General features: G+C 47.1%; 3 protein-coding genes across 3 annotated transcripts; 2 read left to right on the plus strand and 1 right to left on the minus strand.

The window, feature by feature from the left end:
- The first annotated feature begins 3,815 nt into the window (after positions 1-3,815).
- Positions 3,816-11,759, plus strand: LOC133372495 (mast cell protease 1A-like). Its single transcript, XM_061601196.1, has 5 exons — positions 3,816-4,031; positions 5,481-5,628; positions 7,145-7,280; positions 9,337-9,585; positions 11,369-11,759. Exons 1-5 carry the CDS (start codon positions 3,971-3,973, stop codon positions 11,504-11,506), a joined length of 732 nt encoding a protein of 243 aa, XP_061457180.1. The 5' UTR covers positions 3,816-3,970; the 3' UTR covers positions 11,507-11,759.
- Positions 11,760-14,618: 2,859 nt separating this feature from the next.
- LOC133372405 (mast cell protease 1A-like) lies at positions 14,619-20,774 on the minus strand. Its single transcript, XM_061600956.1, has 5 exons — positions 20,661-20,774; positions 17,608-17,755; positions 16,686-16,821; positions 16,043-16,294; positions 14,619-15,408 (listed from the first exon to the last, which is right to left on the minus strand). Exons 1-5 carry the CDS (start codon positions 20,719-20,721, stop codon positions 15,274-15,276), a joined length of 732 nt encoding a protein of 243 aa, XP_061456940.1. The 5' UTR covers positions 20,722-20,774; the 3' UTR covers positions 14,619-15,273.
- Positions 20,775-22,954: 2,180 nt separating this feature from the next.
- On the plus strand, positions 22,955-27,531 carry LOC133372433 (mast cell protease 1A-like). The gene is made up of 5 exons (XM_061601038.1): positions 22,955-23,080; positions 23,591-23,738; positions 24,809-24,944; positions 25,656-25,907; positions 26,591-27,531. Exons 1-5 carry the CDS (start codon positions 23,017-23,019, stop codon positions 26,723-26,725), a joined length of 735 nt encoding a protein of 244 aa, XP_061457022.1. The 5' UTR covers positions 22,955-23,016; the 3' UTR covers positions 26,726-27,531.
- The last annotated feature ends 209 nt before the right edge of the window (positions 27,532-27,740 follow it).

The following is a 27,740-nucleotide window of genomic DNA, read 5'->3' on the forward strand; positions in this document are numbered from 1 at the left end:
AGAAGATTGGATCTCCCCTTTTTGGGTGGGGAAGAAGAAAAAGAAAAATGGACCTGCATTGAGCAGGGGGTTGGACTGGATGGCCTTATAGGCCCCTTCCAACTCTACTATTCTGTGACCTCTTTTCCTTCCACCACCCTGTACTGAGAACAAACAAGTTCCTTTTTCTCTCCTCCCCCTTGAACCCATTTTTATTTCTTCCTCCCACCTGGAAGGTAAGCAGAGGGGAGGGATATATGAATCTCTCAATTTTGGTTCTCAGCATTTCTTATTTTTCCAGTCTTAAATTCAGTTTTCCACATTTCTGCAACAATTCATGTTCGTTTTTTTTTTTAAAAAAATCCTCACTAAAATTTCCCAGCATTTTAGGGCAAATTTCTCCCAATAAACATGTCACCCTGCTGCTGAAGGAATTGCACTGGCTGCCCATTAGCTACTGGGCTAAGTTCAGGCCATCTGTCATGAATGCTTTGATTTGGGTTCCTGCATTGAGCAGGGGATTGGACTTGATGGCTTGTAGGCCCCTTCCAACTCTACTCTTCTATGATTCTAAGGTGCTGGTTTTGGTGTACAAAGCCCTATGCAGCTTGGGACCAGGATACCTGAAAGACTGTCTCGCCCCTTATATATATTGCCAGTTGTCACGACACCTTCCACCTCTAAGAATTCTACGATTCTCTGGTCGATCAGTGGGGTCCAAGCCACAGATGCCCTTAACTGTAGCAGGGAGGCGTTAGAGACTTTTCAAGCAGACAATGGTTGAAACTGAGTGATGAAGATAATGTGGTTGTGTTTTTTTAAAAAAATAAGCCACAGATAAACCTTTGCAAATATCAAGTGGCCGATCATTTGTTTTTTGCCGGTGTTATCGGCCATTTTCCAAACAGACGTTGGACCACAAACCGCCTGTTAAAAGTTTCTGTTCTGTGTGGGGCAGATTAAAAGATCAGAGGAAGGTCTGTGTTGTGGGGCCAGGGGAGAGGTGACCCGTGCTAAATTAACGTGGCCCTAATGATTAGGGCTTGGCATGAGCCTGGGGGGCTCACTGCGAGGGTTTAGCCAGATCCCTCCAATTACTTTTGTGTCCTGGTTTTTATTTATTATTTATTTACATTTATTATTGGATTGATATCCTGCCCTTCCTCACAGCCGGAGCCCAGGGCAGCAAACAAAAACACTAAAAACACTTTAAAACATCATAAAAACAGACCTTAAAATACATTAAAACAAAACAACTTTAAAAACATTCTTTAAAAAAGCTTTAAAAACATCTTAAATAAAAAGGGTTAAAAAAACATATAGTTTAGGGGGGGAAACCACATTTAAAAAGCAATTCCAAATCAGACGCAGACTGGGATAAAGTCTCTACTTAAAAGGCTTGTTGAAAGAGGAAAGTCTTCAATAGGCACTGATAACAGAAATGGCGCCTGTCTAATATTTAAGGGGAGAGAATTCCACAGGGTTTTTCCTGCTAGCAGGCTGGGAACAGCACAGGTAGATCCCTTGGAGGTTAGATGGTGGCTGATTTGCTTGCAGGGAGAGTTATATCTTTCCCCTTTAATTGGTCGTTTATGCCAAATGCATTTATTGCATTTCCCTGTTTCTTGGGATAGGGCCGTAACTCAGGGGCAGAGCCCCTGCTTTGCATGCAGAAGCTCCCAGATTCAGTCCCTGGCATCTCCACGTAGAGCTCGGAGAGATTTCCTGCCTGAAACCCGGGAAAGCTGCTGCTGGTCAGCGTAGACAATACTGAGGTGGCTGGACTGACGGTCTGACTCAATACAAGGCAGGTTTCTATGTTCTTATGATTTCCTAACTGCAAAAAGGCCCTCCCTTTGAAAAAGGGGATTTGTTGCATCAGCACACTGTAATTCAACAAGACGTTTAAGCAGGTACCTTATCCTAGTCTGCATCTTCTTTGGAACTGGGTTTTTAAAGATTTTTTTTAAAAGACATTTTTTAAGATGTTTTGTTCTAAAGATGTTGTTATGTGCCTCCAAGTCGATTATGACTTATGGTGACCCTATGAATCAGTGACCTCCAAGAGCATCTGTCATGAACCACCCTGTTCAGAGCTTGTAAGTTCAGATCTGTGGCTTCCTTTACGTGGCTTTGGTGAAATAGGGCCTTTGGGGTGTTTGCAAGCATACCTTCCAAGAGTTCCACTTGCTCACATGCCCATTTTTTCCTGACTTCCTTTTTCGCCCTAGCTGAGGAGTAACTCCTCACCCCGAACCAAAGTCTCTCTGAAAGGCAACAGAAAGGAGGTGCGTTAAAGGGAGGGAGAGACCCTAGTAGGGAGAAAATGATCTTACCATCTTCGTTGTCGTTATATGCCTTCAAGCTGATTTCGACTTATGGCGACCCTATGAATCAGCAACCTCCAAGAGCATCTGTCATGAACCACTCTGTTCAGATCTTGTAAGTTCAGGTCTGTGGCTTCCTTTATGGAATCAATCCATCATTTGTTTGGCCATCCTCTTTTTCTACCCCCTTCTGTTTTTCCCCAGCATTATGGTCTTTTCTGGTGAATCATGTCTTCTCATTACGTGTCCAAAGTATGATAACCTCAGTTTCATCATATTAACTTCTAGTGATAGTTCTGGTTTAATTTGTTCTAACACCCAATTATTTGTCTTTTGAAGATGTGTAAGACGTTTTCACATATTTTATTATCCGTTTGCCACCCTGTGCTCCCTCTGGGAGGAAGGGCAGGATATAAACTTAATAAATAAGGGTAGATAATCAAAAAATGGCACAGGCCGAAATTTCCGTTCTGTGACTAAGTCCCTTCTGCAAAATACTGACAGTCTGAAAGTGACTTGGGACCGGCAGCCGTCATATTAATATTAGCTATACATAATGCTAATTAAGAGTGAGAGGATGCATAAAAGGATGTTCAAGAGGGCTGGGTTGCAATAGAAAGGTCTTTGCCCAGCACCAAAAAGCCATCAAAGTCGGTGCCAGGTGGGCATCTCTAGGAGGAGCATTTCATAACCCATGGGGGTCACCACTGAAAAGGCCTTGCCCCTCATAACCACCCTCCACACTTCAGACAGAGGAGGCACTTGAAGAAAAGCCTCTGTTATCAACTTGGGGAGGTGCATACAGCGAGAGGCTTTCTTTTTGAAAGTGAGGCGGTCCCAAGCTATGTAGAGCATTCGGAGTCAAAAAAATCAGACTTTGAATTGGGCCTGGGGGAAAAGAATCAGAAGCCAGTGAGGATGAGAGAGACCCAATGTTATGTAACTGATATCCAATTTCGGTCAAAACGCATGCTCCCGTCTTCTGCACCAGCTAGAGATTCCAGACCATCTCCAAGGTCAGCTGGGGCCAGTTTAAAGTAGCTTCTTATGGTCACCTTTTGCAATGCGGCCATCTCACTGGCTATCATCATACCAACTCATCAGGAAGCCCGGAGGATTGTTGTTAGATCTAGGGCCTTTTCTGTGGTGGCCCCCGAACTCTGGAACAGCTTACCTGAGGAGATACGCCTGGTGCCTACGGTACTTTCTTTTAGGCGCCAGGTTAAGACCTGACTATACTCCCAGGCTTTTTAATGTTTAATGTTTTCATGTTTAACATTGTTAGTTAACTTGCTGTTATGTGTTATTGATTTTATTATACTATTGTATTTTAATCCTGTTTGTACACCGCCCAGAGAGCTATTAGCTATGGGCGGTCTAAAAATGAAACAAAATAAATAATAAATAAATAAATATCAGGACCCCAGGGGGGTCAAACCATGTGCAACATCTCCCTATCTGATGGCCATTTTTGCGAGGGACCTGCCAGAGAAGATTGTGCTAATTAAGCTTGTTGACATCACACGATCAGATCGTTTAAGCCTTGTTGCTTCCTGGGAGTGGTGGAGGAGTCAAAGGGAAGGTGGTGATTAAAAGCTCAGTCGAGAGGCTGGATAGTAAAGTGGCAGCCAATCCATCCTTTCCGTGACCAGCAAAACGTCAAGATGCAGAGAGTCCGCCAGCCTCTTCTCCTCCTGCTCTCGTCTTCCTCGTTGGCTCAACCAGGTAAGTAAACAAACAAACCCACCGCTGATGAGCTCATTTTTACTCCTCCCTTTTGGCCAAGCCAACCTTATTCCTTCTATTTCCTATGTTCAGGCTGTGAGTGCCATTTGCTTCTGTCGCCAAAACGGCATCGCCCACGCTCAAGAGGGCGGACCAAACATTTGCACAGAGACCATTTGAAACCATTAGGGTGTGGGAAGCAATGCTAGTCCTACATAGAGTAGGCCCATTCAAGGCAATGGACACTGCTAACTTGGAATAGTAGAGTGGGAAGGGGCCTATAAGGCCATCGAGTCCAGCCCCCTGCTCAATGCAGGAATCCAAATCAAAGCATTCCCAACAGAATCAGAGAAGAGTAGAGTAGGCTCATTCATTCCAATGGGCCTGCACTGAGTAGGATTTAATTGAATGCAGCCCAACATTACTCCTACTCAGAGTAGACCCATATGGCTATGTGGATATGGCTAACTTGGCGCCATTCATTTCAGTAGGTCTACTCTGAGTAGAACTGAGTTGGATTCAACCCTTGTTTGCTTTCTAGTTGCCAGAGAAGCTTTTTTGTTTTTAAAGAGCAATAATATTTGAAGCAATTTAATTTCTGTTTTCTCATACTTGGGGGGAACCCCATAAGGCCCTTACAAGTCAGGGGGCACCAGAGTTGGTGTGATCCACAGCTGCTGGATGACCTCCAGGGGTGGTGAAAGCATGATAGTTTTTGCTGCCTCACTTAAGATTTGCAGTTGTGAGGAGGGCCAATTCACCTGCCTGATGGTAAGGCCAGGGAAAATTAGGATAACCCTTTGGAGAGTGACTAGGATGGTGAGGAATCTGGAAATCTTTGAACAATGCCCACAAGCAATTTCCTTGCTGCGAGGAAAATGATGAGGAATGCTTGGAATAGCTGGATATGCTGGAGAAGATGTGACAGCTGCCTTCAGATATCTGATGGTCACACAGAAGATGGAGCAGCCTCCTGCGCTGTCGCTCCAGAGGGTAGGACTAGAGCCCATAGGGGGGCATTGTTAGGGAAGCGGATTTTGGCTTGACATTAGGACAACCTGTCAAAGATTAAGAGCTGTTCAATGGGGGAAAAGGCTTCATTAGGAAGGTGGTGGACTCGTCTTCATGGAAAGTATTTTAGCAGAGGTTGGACATGGGGGGCTGTCATTGCAAAGCCCTGCTTCATAGATCCTGCTGGGAGCAAAGGGTTGGACTAGAGGACCTCCAAGAACCCTTCGACTCCACGTTTCCCAGCGCGAAGGTTCAGGGTGCATAACTGCATTTGTGGACACACTTAATTCCATCCCTCCCACCCCTGCTTTCCTCTGGACCCCTTTCCCCTCTTCAAGTCCCACACTGGCAAAATGGATTGTAAGCTCATTGGGGCTGTGACCTTGAACTAGCAAGAGGGAGCAGGCAGCCGCTGACCTCCGCTTACAATTCTTGCAGTGCGTTTGCGGACTCTGATTGTCGGAGGCCATGAAGCCAAGCCCCACTCCAGACCCTACATGGCCACGCTCAAAACAGAAGAGGGCTACAACTGTGGTGGATTCCTCGTGGATCCCCAGTGGGTCATGACAGCTGCACACTGCTTTGAGTAAGTATTGCCAGTCCCTGGTGATCATAGAGACAATGCTTAAGGGTTGGATGCTGGTCTTTTTGCACAGGGGGCTGGGAAGGGCTTTAAAGTCAGCTAGAGAGAGGAGAGGCCAGCAGGGAACAGTTAAATGTGACCTACCTTTGCAATATCAACTCTCTCTCTGTCCACACACAAACACACACACACACCCTGCTCAGTTGGTCCTATTTCAACCAGCCCTTTCTTCTGAACCATGAGGACTGGATTCTTCCTTTCTTTTGAAGGAAAGGACCATAGCTCAGTGACAGAGCATGTGCTTTGCATGCAAAAGGTCTCAGCTTCAGTCCCCATCACCACCAGCTAGGGCAGGGAAACACCCATGCCTAAAGCCCAGGACAGCTGCTGCCAGTCAGTGCAGACAATACTGGTCTAGAAGGAGCAATGGGTAAGGCAGCTTCCTAGTGAAACCAGTTCTTTTATAATTTCCTATTTAAGTCAGACTTTTGGTTCAGAACAGTGAGGGCTGGAATGCAGTGCAAAGGACCAATTGAAGTGCGTTACATTAGGCATAATAGCAAAAATGTGCATGTGAGGCAAAAAAAGTAGCATGCAAAAATGTGTGGAGAAATTCAAAATAAAACGCTGATGAATTTTCACAAGGACTTTTATAAATAAATTGCAAACAGAGAGGAACTGAAATTGATGGCTTTGCCAGTCCCTATCCACACCTCATCCTGCATGACATCAAGAGAGAACAATAACTACTAGCCATGTTGGCTATATTCTGCCCCCAGTCTAAGGCAGCTTGCTTCCGATTCCCAGTTGCTGGAAACTACAGGAGGGGGGGCGTGCTCTTGCACTCGGGTCGGGCTTTGGAGCTTCCCCTTGGGTATCTGGTTGGCTACTGAGAAGAAGATTAGATGAGCCACTGGCCTGATCCAGCATTCTTCTGTTTTGGTGCAGTGGAGGAGCTCATAGGGCAGGGGTGGTGAACCTTTGGCACTCCAGATATTGCTGAACCACAGCTGCCATCATCCCTGCCCATGGGCCACGCTTGCTGGGGGATGATGGGAATTGTGGTTCAGCAACATCTGGAGTGCCAAAGGCTTGCCACCCCTGTCATAGGGCAAGGCGATTCAGCACCATGGATAGCTCTTGTGAGCAAGTTGCTCCGAGGTGTTTCAGCACCATGGATAGCTCATTGATTGTATTTTATGTATTTTAATTTATTTTACTATTTTTGTGATTTTACTGCTTACAATTTTATTGTGTGCATGTTTGATTTTATTTTTGTAAGCCGCCCTGAGTGCCCTATTATAGGGCAGAAGGGTGGGATAGAAATGTTTTAAATAAATAAATAAAATAGCGAGCAAGTTGCTCTGAGGTGTTTCAGCAGCATGGATAGCTCATAGTGTGGAAGTTGCTCCAGTACTGGACTAGAGGGGGCCCCCTTCGGCCTGATCCAGCTCTTCTTATGGGTTACTTACTGGTTCTGTAGCCATAACTGATGCAAGCTGATGCTCTTGTTTTCCAGTGACATGACTGTTGTCTTAGGGGCGCACGATCTCTCTGACATCGAGGACTGTCAGCAAGTAATTGGTGTCGAGTCGTATCACATCCACCCAGAATATTGCTCTTTCAACACTTCAAATGATATCCTTCTGCTCAAGGTAAGTTGCTCCAAGAGCTCTCTTTCTCTACCACAGTCTCACTGTGGAATGGTGAGGTGCGTAGAGGCGTCAACGCCATCGCTCCTGAGTGTCTTCTCTGTCGCTGTGGAGCACGGAGGTCACCTTGGTATTCCAGCGATCTGTGTGCGATGGAACAGGAGGGTTGGCGGCTGGAGCACGGGGGGTGCAAATCTTGATCCCAACCTGACAGAACACAGGTAAGTCTGCGCTATCATGCCTACCATGTGGCAGTGGTGGTGGCAGAAAAAGCCTGCTTCTCTGCCACCATTGCGTCTGCAAGTAGGCAGAGCTTTTCTGAGTGGTGAAATGGACTTTTGTCATCTGGCCAAGAGAAGCCTGCTGTAAACAACTTTACAAAGCACTTTAGGGACAGAATCGATCAGATTCAGGCAGAGTTGGATTCCTCAGTTAGAGCAAGTCCAATGGAGGCTGACCTGGGAAGATAACAGTCCTTTGCATGGGGATTTCTATCTATTGGGGGCAAATGGAGGAAGGTGTTCAGAAGGTAAGGTGCACCATCAGCAAAAGTCAAATAAGCCCAAGGGATACAAAAGATCCCCTGGGACGTCCCTCCCCCACAAAGCCCTGAGGCTAGGCCATGATTGTAGCATTATTTTGAAAGGGGAATGAGAGGGGGTAGGGGATGATGTCTGTATTTTAAAAAATAAAAATAATTTCTGGCCCTGCCAAAGCAAATGGAAGGCCCAAAACCTCTGCTTTCTATCTTCACCCCCAACCTCCAAACAGGCAAAGTGTCACTATTTGTCCCCACTGCAAATGAGGTGGTGGTTTTTTGGGGGGTTATCAGACACACACACATATACATGTACACACATGAGTTCTGCATTTCCATTCTCATAGATTCATAGAATAGTAAAGTTGGAAGGGGTCTTAAGGCTGTCTAGTCCAGCCCCCTGCTCAATGTAGAAATCCAACTTAGAGCGTACCCAACAGGTGGCTGTCCAGCTGCCTCTTGAATGCCTCCAGGGTTGGAGAGCCCACCACCTCCCTAGGTCATTGGTTCCATTGTCGTACCGCTCTAACAGTTAGGACTTTTTTCCTGAGGTTCAGCTGAAATCTGGCTTCCTGCAACTTGAGCCCATTATTCTGTGTCCTGCACTCTGGGACGATCGAGAAGACATCCTGGCCCTCCTCTGTGTGACAATCTCTCAAGGACTTGAACAGTACTATCATACCTTCCCTGAGCCTTCTCTTCTCAAGGCTGAACATGCCCTTTCATGAGGACCAGAAACTTGTTTGTTTTTAACCAGTGGTGTAGTGGCAAATTTAGAAGTGCAGGGTCCCTTCATATTGATCACAGCTATGTCCCCACCTCACTTTTTTTTGCTGTGGGATTGAGTATGAGATCCTTGTTAATGCCTGGGAACCAATAAGCATGAAAGAGGAGAGTGCTAGCACTGAGAAGAGTCTTCTCAGTGGCTGACTTGCCTCCTTTCACTGAGATTGGCTCCAAACAGCAGACAAGAAGCATGTTAGAAGACTCTTCTCAGTGGTTAACACCCCCTTTCATGCTGATTGTCCCACATGGTGCTGGAGACATTGGGACCCTGCTCCCACAAAAGTAAAGGTTCTAAGACCCCCTGAGAACCCACACGACTACACCTCTGTTTTTAACCAACACTCTTATCTTTTTGGCACCAGGCCAAGACTTTCCTCTTCTCCCAGGCATTTTAGCATGTGTTTTTAAAATTCGTATATTTGTTTTTAACGTTTTTAATTTTTGTAAACCACCCAGAGAGCTTCGGCTATGGGGCGGTATATAAATGCAATAAATAATAATAACCAGATATGTAGTCCCCTCTCCACCCCCTGGCTGTTGTCTCTCCTTCAAAGGAGCTGGCATTTCAAAGGCACAAAGCCTTCATAAGACATCTTACACTGAGTCAGACCTTTAGCCAATCTAGCTCAGTACTGTCAACACTGACTTAGCAGTGGCTCCTCAGGAAACATTCTTGGTCCACACTGCAAAGGCAGATTGCTTTGACTCTTGCCCATCTCCCTGTCCTTCCCCCAGCTGGCTTTCAAGGCCGTTCTGAATAAGTACGTCCAGCCCGTGCGCTTGCCGAAATCGAGCAGCGACCTCCCCGGGGGAACGCCCTGCAGCCTTGCGGGCTGGGGCCTGATTGATGAGTACCGGAAAACAGAGAAGCTCTACGAGACCAACATCACCATCTACAGTCGCCAGAAGTGCCTGAAGTTCTACCCGGTGCTCAACGACGGGATGATCTGCGCGGGTAGCCAACAGCAGCTGCGGGACACCAGCCACTGCGGGCAGGGCTGGGAAACATTGCAGCCCTCCAGATGTGGTTGAACTCCAGCTCCCCACAGCTGGATGGCCAGCGGTCAGGAATTATGGAAGGCCTTTGAACCACTCCTCTGAGTCATACTGTTGGCTGTTGAGCTCAGCGCCGTTGACACTGGCTGGCAGGAGACTGGGTCTCTGGGATTTTTCAGGCTGGGGCCTTTCTGCTTGGAGGTGGCAAGGATCAAACTTGGGGCCTTCTGCATGCAAAAGGGGGTGCCCTGCCGCTGAGCTATGGCCCTTCTCAAAGGGTGTGGCTGTCTCAAAGCTTTTGGGGGGAAACAGGTGACTCAAGGAAGCGACTCAAACCACAAACTGTGAAATACGTCTCAGACGGTACAAAAGCCACACAAAGCTGAACTCTCTGACGCACCTCAGCTCCTCTCGTTCTGCACACACTCTTCCTGTCACATGGTCTCTCACATACATAGACAAGAAACTCAAGCTCTCTCTTACAGACAGGCACACACATGCCTATGTGCGCACACACCCAACCCGCTTCCTAAGTAAGGGCTGTAGCTCAGTGGGCGGAGCATGTGCCTTGCATGCAGGAGGTCTCAGGTTCAATCCCCAGTGGCACCACCTGGTAGGGTCGGGAATGTCCCCTGCTTGAAACCCTGAAGAGCTGCTGCCGGTCAGTGTAGACAATAGAGAGCTAGATGGGCCAATGATCTGACTCATTGTAAAGCAGGTTCCTATTTAAATCACATTTTGATCCAGAACCATGAGGACTGGCATCTTTTATTTTTATGGGAAAGGCCACCACTCGATGGTGGAGCATCTGTTTGGCATGCAGAAGGACCCAGCTTCAATTTCCAATGGGATGTGAAAACCCTAAAGAGTCACTGCCAGTCAGTGTCAACAATATGGAGGCAAATGGACCGATGGTCTGATTTGGATTATTATTATTATTATTATTATTATTATTATTATTATTATTATTATTATTATTATTATTATTATTATTATTATTATTATTATTAGAATAGGCTTTGCTATAAGGTCCCAGAGTGGGTTGCAGCTCAGGAGGGGGGAGAAATTCAACTTGGTTCTCATCTAAAGCCAAATTTATCAAATTTGCCCCTTTCAAAAGCAAAGTGATAACCGAAACACAGCCTGACATGCTTCGAAATGCACCCTTCTCTGAATTCTTGCAATGTAGTTCTCCTGCCAAACAGTGTTGACAGAAATGCATTCATTAGGGGGGCAAGTGTGCATTTAAAGACAGCACACAAAAATGCATTGCATTAGGAGGAATTGCTTGCGAAAACGTGAAAGTTAGTCAAAACTGCAGACAAAAATGAGCTTCGTTGCAGAAATTCACACCTAAAGCCTGAAGAATTTTCATGAGGAAAATTGCAAATTGCTGCAGAAAGTCAGAGGACTCAGTTTCAGAGTGGAAAAAGAGAGAGAATGAAAATGCAGAGATCATTGCCATCCTTAGATGCAGCACTGTTAAAGACTAATATTGTTTGAAACCATATAATTTCATTTCATTTATTGCACTGATATCCAGCGTTTTCTTCCAAGGAGCTCAAGGTGGGGTACATGGTTCTCCCCCTTCCTCATTTAACCCTGCTGAGAAGCAGTGACTGGCCCAAGGCCACCCCGTGAGCTTCATGGCTGAGTGTGGATTCAAACCCTGGTCTCCCAGGTTGCAGTCTAATGCTTAAACCGCTATACCACATGTTCAGCTTCCTAGGTAAGTCATCGTTTGACTCAGGGGGCTCTTCTGTCTCTTCCACAGGGGGACTCAGGTGGCCCCATGGTGTGCAATGGTGTGGCGCAGGGAATCGTCTCCTTCGGGAACGACTTCCCTCCTGGGGTTTACACCGGGATCGCCGCCTTCCTTCCTTGGATCCACAAAACCATGGAGTCATGAAGAGAAGAAGCCGGAGCAGCTGTATTTCTGCTTTTTAAAAAGCCTTTTGCATGCTTAAATGAAACAACAACAACCCTGCACAGCTTCCATTCTGCAATGCCTCTCCAGTCCCAAATGCTGCAAACACATGCACAGACCAAAAAGAAAGAAAACCTGTAGGGTTATAACTGCATGCTTGTATTTTTGTGAGTTGCCTTCTCCGGCTCATTTTGTGATGATGAGATGATAGCCGGCTGCAAAAGGAAATCAAGAAAAGGGAAAGGAGGGGGGAAAGTGGAATGAGTGGCTTTGCTTTCTTGCATTCTGTCCCACTTGTATCATCAAGTAAAGCAACTGCTTGAGCATTGATCCTTGCACTTTTTTCCTTGGTTCTTCTGAAACAATAATAAGCACACTCGGGGCACTTCCAGACTGGGGATTAAGTCCTACTCAGTGTAGACCCATGGGAATTAATGGACCTGAGTGCGTCATGTGTTAACAGTCAGAAATGCCAGAATGCCATCAAAGTAGGGGCCAAGCGAGCCTCTTTATGGAGAGCGTTCCATAACTTGTGGGGGCCACCACTGAAAAGGCCCTCTCCCTCGGAGCCGCCTTCCTCACTTCAGCTTGAGGGGGCCCTTGGAGATGGGCCTCCACTGATGAACTTGGGGCATGGGGAGGCACATAGAGGAAGAAGATTTCCTTTTGATCTGGAGTGGGGGGCCACTTTCAGCCCAAAGGGCCAGGTTCATACCCAGCGAAACTTCCAGGGGCCACATTCTAATGGTGGGCAACACACAAAAAACACCCCCCTCCACACACACACAGCCTACACAAATCACATACCCCAAATCAGCATCCCAGATCAGTTTCTACATCCCATATTATTTTGAATAATGCTACGAAAAAGCCAAGGGAAAAAAGCGTTCAAAGCTATCTACTGAGGGGGCTTCAAGCTATGTAGGGTGTTAGAGCTGAAACTCCCTACTTTGGACTGAGCTTGGAAATGAATCGGAAGCCAGTGAAGAAGAGAGGGAACTGGCGTGACATGTCCATAATGCCTGGACCGGGTCAAACCTCAGGTTGTCATATTGCAACCTAGCAGGAATGTCCAAAGTAGCACAACTTGGCATCAGGTAGCCTCTCACGGCAAGTCACTCCTCTGCGGCCGGGACCCCAACTGGATAAAAAACCACACAGATTGTCCTTTGGAATGCACTCCATAATAAACTCTGGGCCACTCTAAGTCATACACCCATACATCCAAGAGACAGTCCTCTCTGAGATGGCGTTAAATCGCAAAAGGATCCAACGTTGTCCTGGGGCGTAAGGAAAAATGAGCGCAATGTCGATCTGACAAACAAAAACTTGCTTGCAATTCACAAAAAAATGGCCTCTGTTAGTTTCTCCCCCCCCCCAATTAGTAGCAGTTGAACATTTAGATGCATCTTCTTCTAAATGTCTTTCTCCCCTGGAGTTGTAATTATATGATTTGGGGTAACTCAAAGTCTATTGTGGAGCTGTACACCCCAAATTCCTTATTTCTTCCTACTACTCTGGATATTGTTGGGGTGTGTATATATATATATATACACACACACACTTCCCCTCAAGTACCCTCCCCCAAGGAAAGTGTTGGGGCTGAACATTTCAATCCCGTGTTGTACAACAAGGGTGTCTGGCCCCACTCCTGTGGGGCCACCCACCTGTCAAACCCCATACGCAGTGCTTCCCGAAGGCCAGCCACCCAGTTTTCGGGCATATGGCAACGGCAGCACAAGGAGTTTTGCTGTTCCAGCAGCACCAAGAAGTTTGCATGGCTGCTACTAGCACCAAACCATTTGTGTGTGTGTGTGAGCATGCCTCGCTCCAGTAGTACCAAGTGTCACGTTCTGTCCCGGTGCCAGATCCCACGGAGGAGGCAGCAAGGGGATGTGGCCCACTTAGAGCAGATAATTAGCCATTTGTGCTGGCCACATCCTGTAGAACCTCCAGGTCTAGAGATAGTCTACCCCTGAATACTGTGTGCTCAATAGTGTAGTGGCAAATTCAGACGTGTAGGCTCCCTTCATGATAGTCACAGGGCATGCCCCTTCACAGCCACGCCCCTTCTAATATTATAGAATAATCTGGCCAGGCTCAAATAGTGATTTTTGATTCACTGTGATCATTTGACTGTCCTTCCTTATAGTCAGAGATCAGAGATATTGCTTGAATTACTGAGTTCAGCGTCTACACATTTATCGTCCCTAGGAGCTGATCAACATGACAGGGGAGTGTGTTAGCTACTGGGAAGAGTCTTCCCGGTGGCTGGTTCACCTCCTTTCACTCCAATTGGCTCCAATCAACAGGAGACACATTAGAAGATTCTTCTCAGTGGCTAACACCCCCTTTCATGCTGATCGGCTCACAAGGTGCTGGAGACATAGGGACCCTGCTCCTAAAAAAAGGTAAGGGGTCTAAGACCCCCTTCCCGAGACAACTACACCCCTACATGTGCTGGGGGAGGGGGGCAACAGCAGTAGTCAGCTAATGTACTCATTTTCTCTGCCTTTGCCCTGAGCTTTTGGAAGATAATTTTGGATCCAATTTGACAAGCTTTGTCTTCAAGTTAGATCTACCTGTACTGTTATCTGGCTACATGTATAAGATCTATTGCTCTGCCTAATGATACTGGGAGGATTAACTCATTGCTTACCCATGGCCAGAATGTCCATTAGTTTTAAGTGTGTGTGTGTGTGTGTGAGAGAGGGAGAGAGTGTCTTTTACTGACTGGTTGATATACATATAGGATACGGCTACCACAATGAATTTAAGCAATGTTATCAGAGTGAGAGAAAGGCGGCAGGGAAAGCTTGATTGCAGATGATGCGCTGGAAGACTGTGTGTGTTTAATGTGGGATCAGGGCTACGCTGTCGTCCATGCAACATTGTCTGCATCAAAATGCCACCCCATCTTTCCTCCCATTGAATCTGGCTGTAGCTTTTCTGTTGAAAATCTGGTAAGTGCAGAAAGCCAGTTCCCAACGAGGCCATTTGCATAATTGGAACGGCAGCCTTCGCGAAACTGGGAGCCCACCCGTCTGAGAATTTTCGTATTTTCATTTTGGAGAGCCAAATAAGCAGGACAAGATCAATGCAACTGTTTGCTTTATTCAATCACGGAAAGCGGGACAGAATTGCAACAAAGCAAAGCACTTATTCCACTCTCCTCCCTCCCTCCCAGGTTTTTCTTTGACTTTTCTTGGGAAACCTGCATTTTCTTTGTGCACTGAAGAAGTGCTCCGAGATTGAAACCATGCCATTCCATTGAGTTGGGATCTTCTCACAGGGTGCTCCCAGGTGAGTAATTTTGGGTGACCATCAGTCACATGTTGGCAAACTCAGGCTGGGCCTAAGGGGGTAGAGCTGTCCCTGTCACAAATGCTGATGCCTGGTCCTCTTTCAGCCCCCTCCCACTGGATCCCACTGGGCCGTTCCCCTGGATCCCATCTCCTCCTTCTCCTCCTCCTGATCGCTCCAGGAACGCTCCATGGGGGCTCATGACAGGAAGGGGATAGACGCTGGCTGGAGAAGGTGAGTCGCAGAAAATGCAATTGTGCAGTAACAATCTCACAGATTTGCTTATCCCGATAGGATTTTTGGGGGTGGGGGTTTGCAGTATTTGAGATGAGGGTGTGTTGGGACGGGGTTAGGAGTTGGAGTTGCGGAATGCAAGCCCTGCAAGTTATTAAGCAAGTAGAAAGCTTTTCAAGAAGCAATTGTGAAGTTGCCGTTGCTGCTTCTCTTCACGATCCCATGACTTTCTGGATCCAAGGAAGGTAGTGGGCGATGCGAGTGTAGACCCCAGGAGGGAAGCTGTAGCCATGCGAAACGACTCCATGCACCACGCTGTTGCAAACCATTGGGCCGCCCGAGTCCCCCTGGGGGGGGTGGAAAGAGAAGAAAGGTAACAGTAGAGGGAAGATTTGGCTCCATGTCTTGGGGGACTGGGGGCCGAGGTTCATGCTCAGGTAAGACTGGGAATGCCCTCTCCATGAAACCCTAAAGAGCTGCTGCCAATCAGTGTCAACAGTACTGAGCTCAATGGACAAAGGGCCTGACATGATGTATTCAAAGCAGCCGTTTAGAAACAGAACCTTGAGGACTGGAATCTTTAGGGGAAGGGCCGTAACCCCATGGTGGAGCACCTTGATTTGCATGCAAAGGGCCCCAGGTTCAGTCTCCAGGATGAGTTTGTAACCCTGGAAAGCTGCTGCCACGCTGTGTTGACAATACTGAGATAGGCGGACCAGTGATCTGACCTGGTGTAAGGCAGTCTCCCTGAGCGTGGGAGGGGAAAGCTCCTTTTCCTGCGACCCTCCCCAGGCTTTTTGCAACCATTTGGAATGAATTTGAACTTTTAATGCAAACATCTCTCTTGGGGCCAACGCTTTCCCAGTGCTGCTGGATGAGAAATCCTCCCCATTCCTGACCATTGGCCATCTTGCCCACTGAGGTTTCCAGGAGTTGGAGTCCAACCCCGGTGAACTCCCACCCCTTGCCGTTGCCCCTCACCTGGCTGGTGTCCAGAAGCTGGGTGTGGCTGCCTGCGCAGATCATCCCGTCGTCGAGCGTTGGGTAGAACTTCAGGCATTTCCGGCGGCTGTAGATGGTGATGTTGGTCTCCTGGAGGATCTTGGTGGCCCGGTTTTCATCAATCAGGCCCCAGCCTGCGATGCTGCAAGGCGTCCCCCCGGGGAGGTCGCTGCTCGATTTCGGCAAGGGCACGATCTGCACATATTTATTCAGCACAGGCTTGAAAGCCAACTGTGGGGAGGAGAGAGAGAGAGGAGGAGGGTTAGACGGCCTACCCTTGCAATAGACATCCCTCTGCGGGGCTGATAGGAACCACAGCAGCACTGTTCCCAGTGGCTTTAAAATGTGGCTTTCTTTCCAGGAGACACTGCAGGGTCTCACAAGGGCCATAGCTCAGCGGCAGAGCATCTGCCTTGCATGCAGAAAGTCCCAGGTTTACAGCTTTCTTGCACAATCCATGTTGCTAGTCCCTGCTGAGAGACAGCTTTCCTGGTAGGCAGAGTGAAGTGACTGTGTCAGGCCGCCAAACGGAGAGTTGTTTTGTTGTATTTTGTACATGAAGACAGAGGGAGCCATTTGTTTGAGGTGCTGACAGAGAAATAGATTGCTTAGAACGAGTTACCTTAAGCAGAAGGATATCATTTGCAAAGGTGACTAGATTATATTCCGGGTGCATGTGGTAAGCCTCCACGCCAATCACTTGCTGGGATTTCTCTATAGCGGAGATGTCATGTGCCCCCAAGACGACAGTTATATCGCTGGAAACAAAGCACATGATTGCATCGGTCAGCTTTAAGATCTTTTAATCAACTTGCATCTAATCTGATATTTCCCTTTTCTGCAAACGTGTCTTCAAACTCCCTGCCAGCAGAATTCTGCAGCCCAGATTCTGTGCTGCTGCTAGGAAAGGTAAATGCTTCTGAGCCCAATTCAAAGTGCTGGTTTTAACTTACAAAGCTCTATGTCTCAGGACCCCAATATCACCTGGAACGCCTCTCCTGATATGAACCTACCTGGACCCCTTCGGTCTTTGTCTGAGGCCCCTCTCCAGGTCCCCCCTGGGAGGGTGGTGACAAGGGAAAGTGGCCTTTTGGTGATGGCCGCCTGTCTGTGGAATGCGCTCCCCAGTGAGGTCCGCCAGGAGCCTTCATTGACGTCGTTTCAGCACCAGAAAAAGACGTACCTTTTTCCCCAGGCATTTAACAGACTGAGATGATACAGTTTGTTATGAGTGGGTTACCCAAGCTTCCTGTGGCTGTATGGGAACAGTCGTTGCTTTATTGTTTTGTGTTTATTGCCTGACAGATTTATTTTTTGTTTTTAACCATGTTGTAAGTTGCTTAGCAACCTTCAGGTAACAAGTGAATAAGAAATCTATTAATAATATTAGCATTCACAACCACCACCACACCTACAACAATCACAACCACCACATGAATGGTGGATGAAGATGAACCGGAGCGGGACAGAAACAGTGCTGCATGTCATAAATACAGGAGGAAACGGCAAACTGTGTCTTCTGTTCAGTGAGAGATTGGAGATACCTCATACAATGTGCAGCCGTCATTACCCACTGGGGTGCCACGAGGAATCCGCCACAGCCGAAACTGTCTCTTGTCTTCAAGATGGCTATGTAAGGTCTGGAGTGGGGCTTGGCTTCATGGCCCCCGATAATCTGACTCCGCAAAGCATCTGGGGGAATTGTAAACAGAGGTCAGCTGCTGCTAGATCTCCTTTGTTCATGCGTGTTATTAACATATGACCTCGCTGAAGTGCATCTCACTAGGGTGCACCTTTGTGTTTTGGTTGCTCTCAACTCCTGATTTTTTCCGTTGCTTGCCCAGTTGTGATTTTTTAAAAGGAAAAAAAATGTATTAAGGATGGGCAAGGATTCACTTCGCATTTCGAGCTGCATGTATGAAATCCGAGACAATATGAGAACCGAAACACAGCGCCCCTTCAAAATTTGCACTTATTTGAATTTTGCTGTGCAGTTTTCCAACCAAACAGTGTTTACAAAAATGCATGTATTAGAGGAAACTGTGCGTTAAAATGAATATGGGGTGAAAATAACATGCATAGGAGAAATTGCCTGCAAAAATGTGTACCTTCATCAAAACTCCCTGCAAAAATGTGTTCATAGCGTGAAATTTGCACTAAAATGCTGAGAAATTTTCATGAGAATTTGTTTTTTAAAAAATTGTGAATTGCTGCAGAAAAGCTGAGAACTGAATTTAAGATTGGGAAAAGGAGAAACAGAGAACCAAGACTGACAGATCTCTCCATCCCTAAAATGCACATGCCATTTTATGCATGCTTCTCTCAATATAAGTGTTCTTAACACACAATTTCCCCTAGCATAAGAATTTGGCATGCAGTATCTGCTAAGTAGAATGCATCTCTTTTTGTATGCATTTTTTTTCAGATGCATTCTGTGGCTGGAGAACTGCGTTGCAAGTTCAGCAAAGAAGGAATTTCAAAGGAGAGGTGTACTTCGGTTCACTGTTGGTTCAGGGACTGTGAATTTGGAAAGTTTGCACTGAAATACAAACTAAACTATTTCCTCCCCAAAACCCTAGCTCTTGCCTCAATTATTTATTATTTAAAGTGCCTTCCAAAACACTGCCTTGTCTGTTGACAGATCAAGTCAACTTTATGGTGTAGTTAATTTATGAGACATTTTAATGTTTCTGTTCATTACATATTTTGTTTGTTTTACCTTATCTTTGCAAAGCGACCTGTGACCATTTTTAAATATTTAATAAATAAAAATAAATACGTTATATAGACAGTAACAAAGCCTCCCCTCTCATAACAAACAAACAAACTATAGAGAGAGTAACAGAGGTGTCCCCCTTCATGAGCTTTCCATTTCCTGGCATGGAAGTTAATGGGCGGTATTCAAGGCTAGTCCTACTAAGAGTAGACCCACTGAGGTTAATAAACATGACTAACTTTGGTTCAGTCATTCCAGTGGATCTACACTGAGAAAGACTTCGTTGATTACCACCCAACTGAGGGAAAGGAGTGAACAGAAAAGCAAAAGGGAATGGAATTAGCATGTTCGTAAACGCAGCTACACATATTTAAGCTTCATTTTAGGAAAATCTGGGAACTCATCAGGGTTGAAAGGAATTTGGGGTCATCTAGTCCAACCCTCTGCTCCCTCTTACAAAAAGTGCCTAATGGGGGTGGGGAAACATGATTGCACATGGCTTGGAGAAAAGAGATAGAAAGGAGTTTTTCTCCATCTTTTATAATATTAGAACCTGGGCTCATCAAGTGAAGCACAGGGTCATATATCCAACCATATTTTACTCAGAGCAGACCCATTGAAATGAATGTATCGAACTAAGTGATATCCTTTAATTTCAGTGGGTCTACTCTGAGTATGTCTAATGTTGAAGATCCAGGACAGACAAATGCAAGTATTTCTTCACACAGCACCAGGGATATTGGACTCAGTCCACATTTAAAACCAAATCTATCAAATTTGCACTTTCTAAAATACTACAAGAACTTGCAAATATGTATACTTGAGTCACAACTGCCTACAAAAATGGTTTATTAGGAGAAATTTGCACTAGAATGCTGGAGAATTTTCATGAGGATTTTTTTTAAAGAAAGAAAATTGCAATTTGGTGCAGAAATACAGATAACCGAAACGGGCAGATCTTTCCATCCTGATGCAGAAATTAGATGATGTTCAGGATTTAATGCGCTTTCTATCTTGTATATATTTTACTAGAACTCGAGGATATTCATTGAAGCTGAACGTTGGAAGATTCGGGACAGGCAAAAGGAGGGACTATTCACGCACAGCACTGAATGAAACGATGGAATTTGCTCCCACAGGAAGCTCCAATTTGGATGGCTTTAAAAGAGAATTAGACAAATTCAAGGTGGAGAAAGGCTACCAATGGCTACTAGCCACCATGGCTATGTTCTGCCTTTTGTTTTTACATCAGCAAGAGGCTTGGGTTCAATCTTGACACCACCGTCTTAGCTGCAAGGCAAACACCTTCACCTGCAGTTTGCCTGCCTGCCAGGCAGCTAGCCATACCCTCCTCCACGACACTTCGTTCCATTTCCTTTCCCACCAGCTTCCCAATTTCCCTCTGTCAACAGTCATTCACTGTGTGTGCAGCCACAGTGAGCACGCTCAGCCCTCACCTGGGTCTTTTGGGGGTTTTCCTTCCCTGCTAGGGATGTCCCCCCACTCCTAAATATTCTTGCACTTGTACAGTACAAATATTCTTGTACTTGCACAGACTTGGAGAGTTTCCTCGGTGCTGCTTCGTCCTCCCTCTTGTGGATGGGCTGATGGAGAAAACGAACGGCACTCACAGCCTGAGCATCAGAATTAGAAGGCATCAGATTTGGCTTGGCCAAAGAAGGGGAGCAGAAATGAGCGCGTGAGTCTCTATTACTTGCCTAGTTGGGCCAGTGAAGAGCACTGAGCGTGGGCGGTGCCATTTTGGTGACAAAAGCAAACGGCACTCGCAGCCTGAACCTTGGAAATAGAAGGAATTGTACTGGCTTGGGCCAAAAGAGAGTTGTACAAAAGAGCTCATCGGCGGCGGGTTTGTTTACTTACCTGGTTGGGCCAATGAGAACGACAACAGCAGGATGAGAAGAGGCTGGTTGAGTCTCTGCATCTTGATGGTTTACTTGCCAAAGTCTGTGTATGTGTGTCTGAGGCTCAACTATCCAGCCTGTAGCTTTTAATCACCACCTTCCCTTTGACTCCTCCCCCCCCCCCAGGAAGCCACAAACGCCAGAGGCTGAAATAATTTGATTGTAGGATGTCAGCAAGTGTAGTGAGTGCCGCCTTCGCTGACCGGTCATGTTGCAGATCCCTCGCTAAAAACGGCAATCAGATAGTGAGATGATTCATGTTGGTTTGATCCTGCTGGGGTCCTGACAGTCATCAAGCATGTTCGGATATCGCAAAGAGGGGGTGGCTACAAGTTGGCAGCTTTAGAATCCCTCTGGAGAGGGAAGTGCAACACAGCCACAATTTAAAAAACAAACAGGGACAAAAATGTCAGTATTGGCCTTACATTATCCTAATTAAGAGCAAGAGGGTGTTAAAAGGATGTTCATGAGGGCTGGGTTAACAGTCAGAAAGGTGTTTGCCTGGGTGTCAGAAAGCCATTGAAGTAGGTGCCAATCGAGCCTCTCTAGGGAGAGCCTTCCTTAACCCCAGGGGGCACCACTGAAAAGGCCCCATCCCTCGGAGCTGCCCTCTGCACTTCAGCTTGAGGTGGCACTTGGAGAAGGGCCTCTGTTGATGAACTTTGGGGATGGGGAGACCCATACGGATGTTTTGTTTTTAATATGCTGCCAAACCTTCCTGCGGCTGTGTGGGGGTGGTATTGCTATTGTTTTGTTGTTTATTGCTATGTATTTTATAGTGTGTTTTATATGTTGTGCTTTAATACTGCTGAAGTCGTTGGGGACCTTCGGGCATCAAGCGACTAATAATAATAATACATTTTCCTTTTGATCTGGGTCAAGGAACCACTTTAGCCCAAGGATGCCTGAAGTGCATGCTCTTTCCTCGCAGGATTGCATTACAAGCAGGCGAGGCTGGTTTATTAGGGCAAATGGGGCACTGCCCCCACAACTTCAGCCTGCCCTCAGCCAGCCCCCACCTGCCTGTCTTCTTACTTACGATCAGTCAAGAGGGTGGGCCTGGCTGCCAGCTCCCTCCTCTTTAATCTCACTATTGCCTTTGCAGAACTGAGCAGGGAGGAATGAGTCACCTCTGATTGGCTCTGGATCCACCTGTCATTAGCTCTGGCTCCGCCTACTCTTTGGGCTCCAAGCCATCTCTGATTCCAATCAAGGTGAACTACAACCCCCATAGATTTTTGTCTAGGGCAGGGGGTTCCCCACCCGTGGCCCGCAGCTTCGTTCAGGTGGTCCATGGCACGTTCGCATTAAATAGTCATATCCATTTTTAATTGTGCTTTAATTGTTTATTGTGTTTCTTCTATTGCCTTGCAGTGTGAATTTATATGATTGGTCTCTAGGTAAGAAATAAAAGGAGCAACAGAAATGCAATGGAAAATCATAAAGCTTCTAGTACAGTGAGTTCCAATGGCGACAACCAGCTGGGGAAAAGAAAATCATTAAGTGGTTCACCAAGACCTTCAGCAATTTTGAAGTGGTCCATGGGGGCAGGAATTTGGAAACCACCAGTCTAGGGAATGTATGGCTTGTATCCAATGCTAGTTCTGCTCAGAGGAGATCCACTGAAACGAGCTTATATGACTCACCGAGGTCCATTAATTTCAATGGGTCTACAAGCATCTGTCAATAAGGGTCCCTGGAAGACTTTGGGGGGGAACAGGATGGGGAGAGATGGAGTGCAATAGTGGCTGGTGCCCTTTGGGGACTGGTGGGGCAAAATGGAGGCAGACCAACAGGAGGCGGAGTCAGCCCCTGGGCTGGTTGCAAGGAAGAAGGCGGGCAAGTCTGGGGCTAACTGTTTGCAGATTGAAGTTGATAGGGCTGCGCCCCAGTAGTTCTAAGGGAGCAGTCTCCCCAGATTATACTTGGCCCTGGTCAAAACTCATGCTGCCAAATTCTGCACCAGCTGACGTTTCCAGACCATCTCCAAAGTCAGCCCGTCCTCTCATATGGTCATAGCTGGACCCTTTTGCGGTTCAGCATGCTTTTCCTGCATCCCCCCACCCCCACAGGATCAAACCGTGTGAATCATGTTGCTATCTGATTGCCGTTTCAGAGAAGGACCTGCATGTGATGAGCTGGAAGAAGATGGTGCTGGTTAAGCTCACTGACATCCCACAATCAGATTGCAAGCCTGGCTGTGTGGCTTCCTGGGGGGGGGAGGAGTCCATTAGAAGGTGACAGCAAAAGCTCTGTGGCCAAAGAGCTAGACAGTTAAAGACCAGGCAATTCCCCATCTTGGCATCCAGTGCATCATGATGTGGAGTCTCTGCCACACTCTCCTCCCCCTGCTCCTTTCCTTTCCATTGGCCCAACCAGGTGAGCAAAAGAGACTTATGAGCCCATTTGAACCAGTGTTGTTGTTTTGCCAAGCTAATATGATTCCTCCTAATTCCAGTGTTCAGGCTGTGAGTGCTGTTTGTTTATTCTCTCAGTCCCTGCACAAGAGGAAGGTATTAGCAAGGACAAAGGAAATCACCCAAGTTTGCAGAAGTGCAAACATATATTTTTTTTGGGGGGGGAGCATCCCTAGCGTGTGGGGACAACCCCATAGAGACCCAAAAGATGTTTTTAAAGCTTTAGAAAAAAAAAAGTTGTAAAAGATTTTTTTTAATTGGTTTTTAAGGATGTTTCGTTGTAGTGTATTTTAAGATCTGTTTTTATGATATTTTACAGTGTTTTTATTTTAGTGCATTTGTTTACCGCCCTGGGCTCCTGCTGGGAGGAACGGCGGGATATAAATATAATAATAAATAAATAAATATGTTTGTAATACTCTTGAACTAAGAAGATCTAGCAGCAGCTGACCTCTGTTTACGATTCCCCCAGATGCTTTGAGGAGCCATATTATCGGAGGCCATGAAGCCAAGCCCCACTCCAGACCCTACATGGCAATCTTGAAGAGAGACAGCAGTCTTGACTGTGGTGGATTCCTTGTGGCACCCCAGTGGGTAATGACAGCCGCGCACTGCCTTGAGTAAGTATCTCCAATCTTGCCCCAACAGGGATGTCAGCAGGCACCATTTTCTATTTCATCCTGTATTTCTTGCATGCAGCACTGTTTCTGTTCTGCTGCAGTTCATCTTCTGCCAAATAACTATGCTGTTTGTCTCACTGTCAGCTGTAATGAAATTACTCGATTGATAAGTTTTCGTAAATTGCATTGTCATTTTGATATTCCAACTCATTTCATTAAAACGCAAAGGAGACACTGCAAATGGATGGGGAAATGACATCAATTTTGTATCATTCACGGACTGAAATCCACCACAACAGTAAATACTTGTCGTATTTGCTAGATTGGTTTCTGTTCCGGACGTGGCATAAACAAGTGAACATCATAATGTGGCTAGTGGGCTGGATATCTGTGCTGGTCATGCAAGAGGGAAGCCTCTTTTCCAAGACAAGCTTCAATACACAGGCTAGTAAGCTAGCAAAAGGTGTTGGGGCGGGGCGGGGGAAGAGGAGAGATGGATTGATCATTCTGTGCCAGCCTTCTGTGATTCATAGAATCATACAGTTGGAAGGGGCCTATAAATGCAGGAATCCAAATTCCATTCTGCGCTGGTTGTGGAGAAAGTCTTTCCCTTTCTTTGAGGCTAGCATGGAAGTCAAAGAGGCTGGAAGAGGAGGGATGGGGCAATCACACTTCCTGGCTCACTCACCTGCGTGGAATTCCAGGTCGCCTAGGGTGACCAGTCGAGGTATCCAATTCAAAGTTGGATCAAAGGATCCCCTTCCAGTTCCTTTTCATGGATGTGGACCCCAGAGGGGTGGTGACCTGGTCTCAGAAGGGTTGGTGACTGGCAGACAACCGCTCACACACACATCCCAAACAATTATTTTGGGTTGATTTCATCAGCATTCCTAGTCCAATCCTGTGTGGAAAAGTAGGAGATGTGACATGCATGACAGGTTCTGGGCTGCAGAATTCTGCTAGCAGCGAGTGGGGAGACATTTTTGTAGAAAAGAGAAATATTAGGTTAGACGTGAGTTTATTGCCGGACCTTTAAAGCTGACTGATGCAATTGCATGCTTTGTTTCCAGCGACATAACTGTCATCTTGGGGGCACATGAAATCTACGCTTTTGAGGAATCCCAGCAAGTCATTGCTGTCGAGTCTTACCACATTCACCCAGAATACAACAGAGTCACCTCCTCAAACGATATCCTTCTGCTGAAGGTATTGTATATTTTTGTTCCCCACCATCTTTCTCTATCTGCGCCTCAATGGCAATGATCCTTATGGCAGAAGGAAGCAAATGGCTCCCTCTGTCCTCGTGTACGGAATACTCACTTTGGTGACCTGGTGCAGCTGCTTCACTGTGCCTTCCAGGGATGCTGTCTCTCAACAGGGACTAGCAGCATAGACAGTACAACTGGGTGGTAAGAAGGGCTGGACAAAATCTGTCAACTTTGGCATCTCGCTTTCTCATTTTCAGTTTGCTACATTAAAAAAAAAAGTCCCCGTGAAAATTTGTTAGCATTTGAATGTGAATTAGTGGGAAGTCCTCCTAATATACCAATTTCTGTATGCACATTTGCCCTAACCTACACCTTTCTGCCAAGGAATTTCCCCTATCCATAATGCATTTTTGCATGTTCAGGTTAGAGCTAGGGAAACTCTCTGGGTTTCAGGCATAGGACCTCTACTACCCAGAGATGCCATTGTGAACTGAACCTGGGACCTTCTGCAGACACTCAACCGCTGAGGCAGATGCTCTGCTGCTGAGCGATGGCCCTTGCGAGACCCTGTACCGTCTCCTGGAAAGAAAGCCACATTTTAAAGCCACTGGGAACAGTGCTGCTGTGGTTCTTATCAGCCCCACAGAGGGATGTCTATTGCAAGGGTAGGCCGCTTAACCCTTCTCCTCTCTCTCTCTCCTCCCCGCAGTTGGCTTTCAAGCCCGTGCTGAATAAATATGTGCAGATAGTGCGCTTGCCGGAATCGAGCAGCGACCTCCCCGGGGGGACGCCTTGCAGCATCGCAGGCTGGGGCCTGATTGATCAAAGGAGGATGGCAGAGAAACTCTATGAGACCAACATCACCATCTACAGCCGCCGGAGGTGCCTGAAGTTCTGGCCGGCACTGGACGACGGGATGATCTGCGCAGGCGGCCACCTCCAGCTTCTGGACTCCAGCCAGGTGAGGGTCGGCAGCAAAGGCAAGGGGTGGGAGGTCACTGGGGTTGGATCAAATTCATTTTAATGCCTGCAAAAAGCCCGGGGAGGGTCGCACACTCAGGGAGGCTGCCTTACATCAGATTGTAGGTCTGCCTGTCTCAGTATTGTCAACACTGGCTGGCAGCGGCTCCCCAGGGTCTCAGACTCTGCCCTTCCTGGGGATCCTGGAGATTGAACCTGGGACCTTTTGCAAGCAAAACAGGTGCTCTAACCCCTGAGCTATGACTGTTCCTCTAAAGATAAATTAAGATTCCGGTCTTCAAGCTCCTGAATAAAGGGCTGCTTTGGTCCATCTAGCTCAGTATTGTTGACACTGGCTGGCAGCAGCTCTTTTAGGGTTTCAGGCAGGGAGCCTTCTTGGTGCTACTTGGGGATGCCACTCAGCTCGGCACTTCCTCTAAAGATCCCAGTCCTCAAGGTTCTGTTTCTGAATAGCTGCTTTAAATCGGGAGCTCTCTTACACCAAGTCCATCAAGCTCAGTATTGTTGACACTGACTGGCAGCAGCTATTTAGGGTTTCAAGGAGAGGGCATTCTCAGTCGTACCTAGAGAGGCCGAAGAGTGAACCTAGGACCCGAGTCCCCCGAGAGGTGGAGTCAAATCTCCCCTCTGCTGCCTCCTTTCTTCTCTTCCCCCACCCCACAGGGGGACTCCGGTGGCCCCATGATTTGCGGCGGCGTGGCACATGGAATCGTCTCCTACGGCTACGACTTCCCTCCCGGGGTGTACGCCCGCATCGCCCACTACCTTCCGTGGATCCACAAAGTCATGGGATCGTGAAGAAGAGGAGGAGCTGCGCTGGGTGGTTTTGACAAGGCCTCCTCGCTTGCTGAATGAGCTTGCAGGGCTTGCCATCTGCCACCACAGAAAAGCCTTCCCCCTTCCTGCCCTCACTTCCCACCCCACCTCTTCTGTGAGCTTTCTTCCTTCAGTTTTCCCATCCTCAGGTGCCCAACAGTCCTTTTCTCCATTAGGCAACTCTGCCCATTTCTCCTAAGGGGCTGCTTACGCCTGAAACTCTCCTCTGCAGTGGCACCTGGTGGATCCATGTCAATGGGGCAGCGGAATCCACTCTGGGTTTTAGCTGGAACTTTCGAGGCGCTGTCCAAGGAGCCAAACCTGTCCTAAAGTAGGTTTAGCACCTTGGAGAACTCCTTGAAAGCTTGAACTAAAACCAGGAGTAGATTGGAGGGTTTCCATCCACTCTGCCTTGCTGCCCCTTATCTGTGGAACCCCTTCTCACAGCCCCTGTGACCTCTGGCTCCCTTAAATGACTTTGCCCACTGCCCCTTGCTGCCCCTTACATCTGTAACCTTTGTTACATTTCTGTACCACTTGTGTGATCAAGTAAAGCAAACGGTGAAGCATTGATCTGTTACTGTTTGCTTGGCTCTCTGAAAGGGGAACGTGAAAATACTCAGGGTACACTTGGATGTGGAGGGGGTGCTACTAGCATCATGAATGCTGCCATTCTGATATCGTGAGTGGCTCGTTGGAAAGTGGTCTCCAACACACACACACAATAGCACCACGCAGAATTGACCTTGCTCTCGGTCAGGAGGGGGGCTGCAAGAGTTGCGGGCTGAGATCAGCAGTTGTCTGTTCCCTGGAGTTAGTTCAAGGGGCCATTCATGTTTCCTCCGGGCCATATGTTTGATGGTGTTGTTTTTATTAGTGGGGGAGTGGAATCCACTCTGGAGTTTCCCAGGAGCTGTCCGAGGTGCTGAGATGTCCAATGAAGCTGAATGTTGGGAGACTGAGGACTAACGATAGAATCCCTGGGGATTTGCTCCCA

This window comes from Rhineura floridana, chromosome 18 (genome assembly GCF_030035675.1).
Source record: "Rhineura floridana isolate rRhiFlo1 chromosome 18, rRhiFlo1.hap2, whole genome shotgun sequence".
NCBI classification, from domain to species: Eukaryota; Metazoa; Chordata; class Lepidosauria; order Squamata; family Rhineuridae; genus Rhineura; species Rhineura floridana.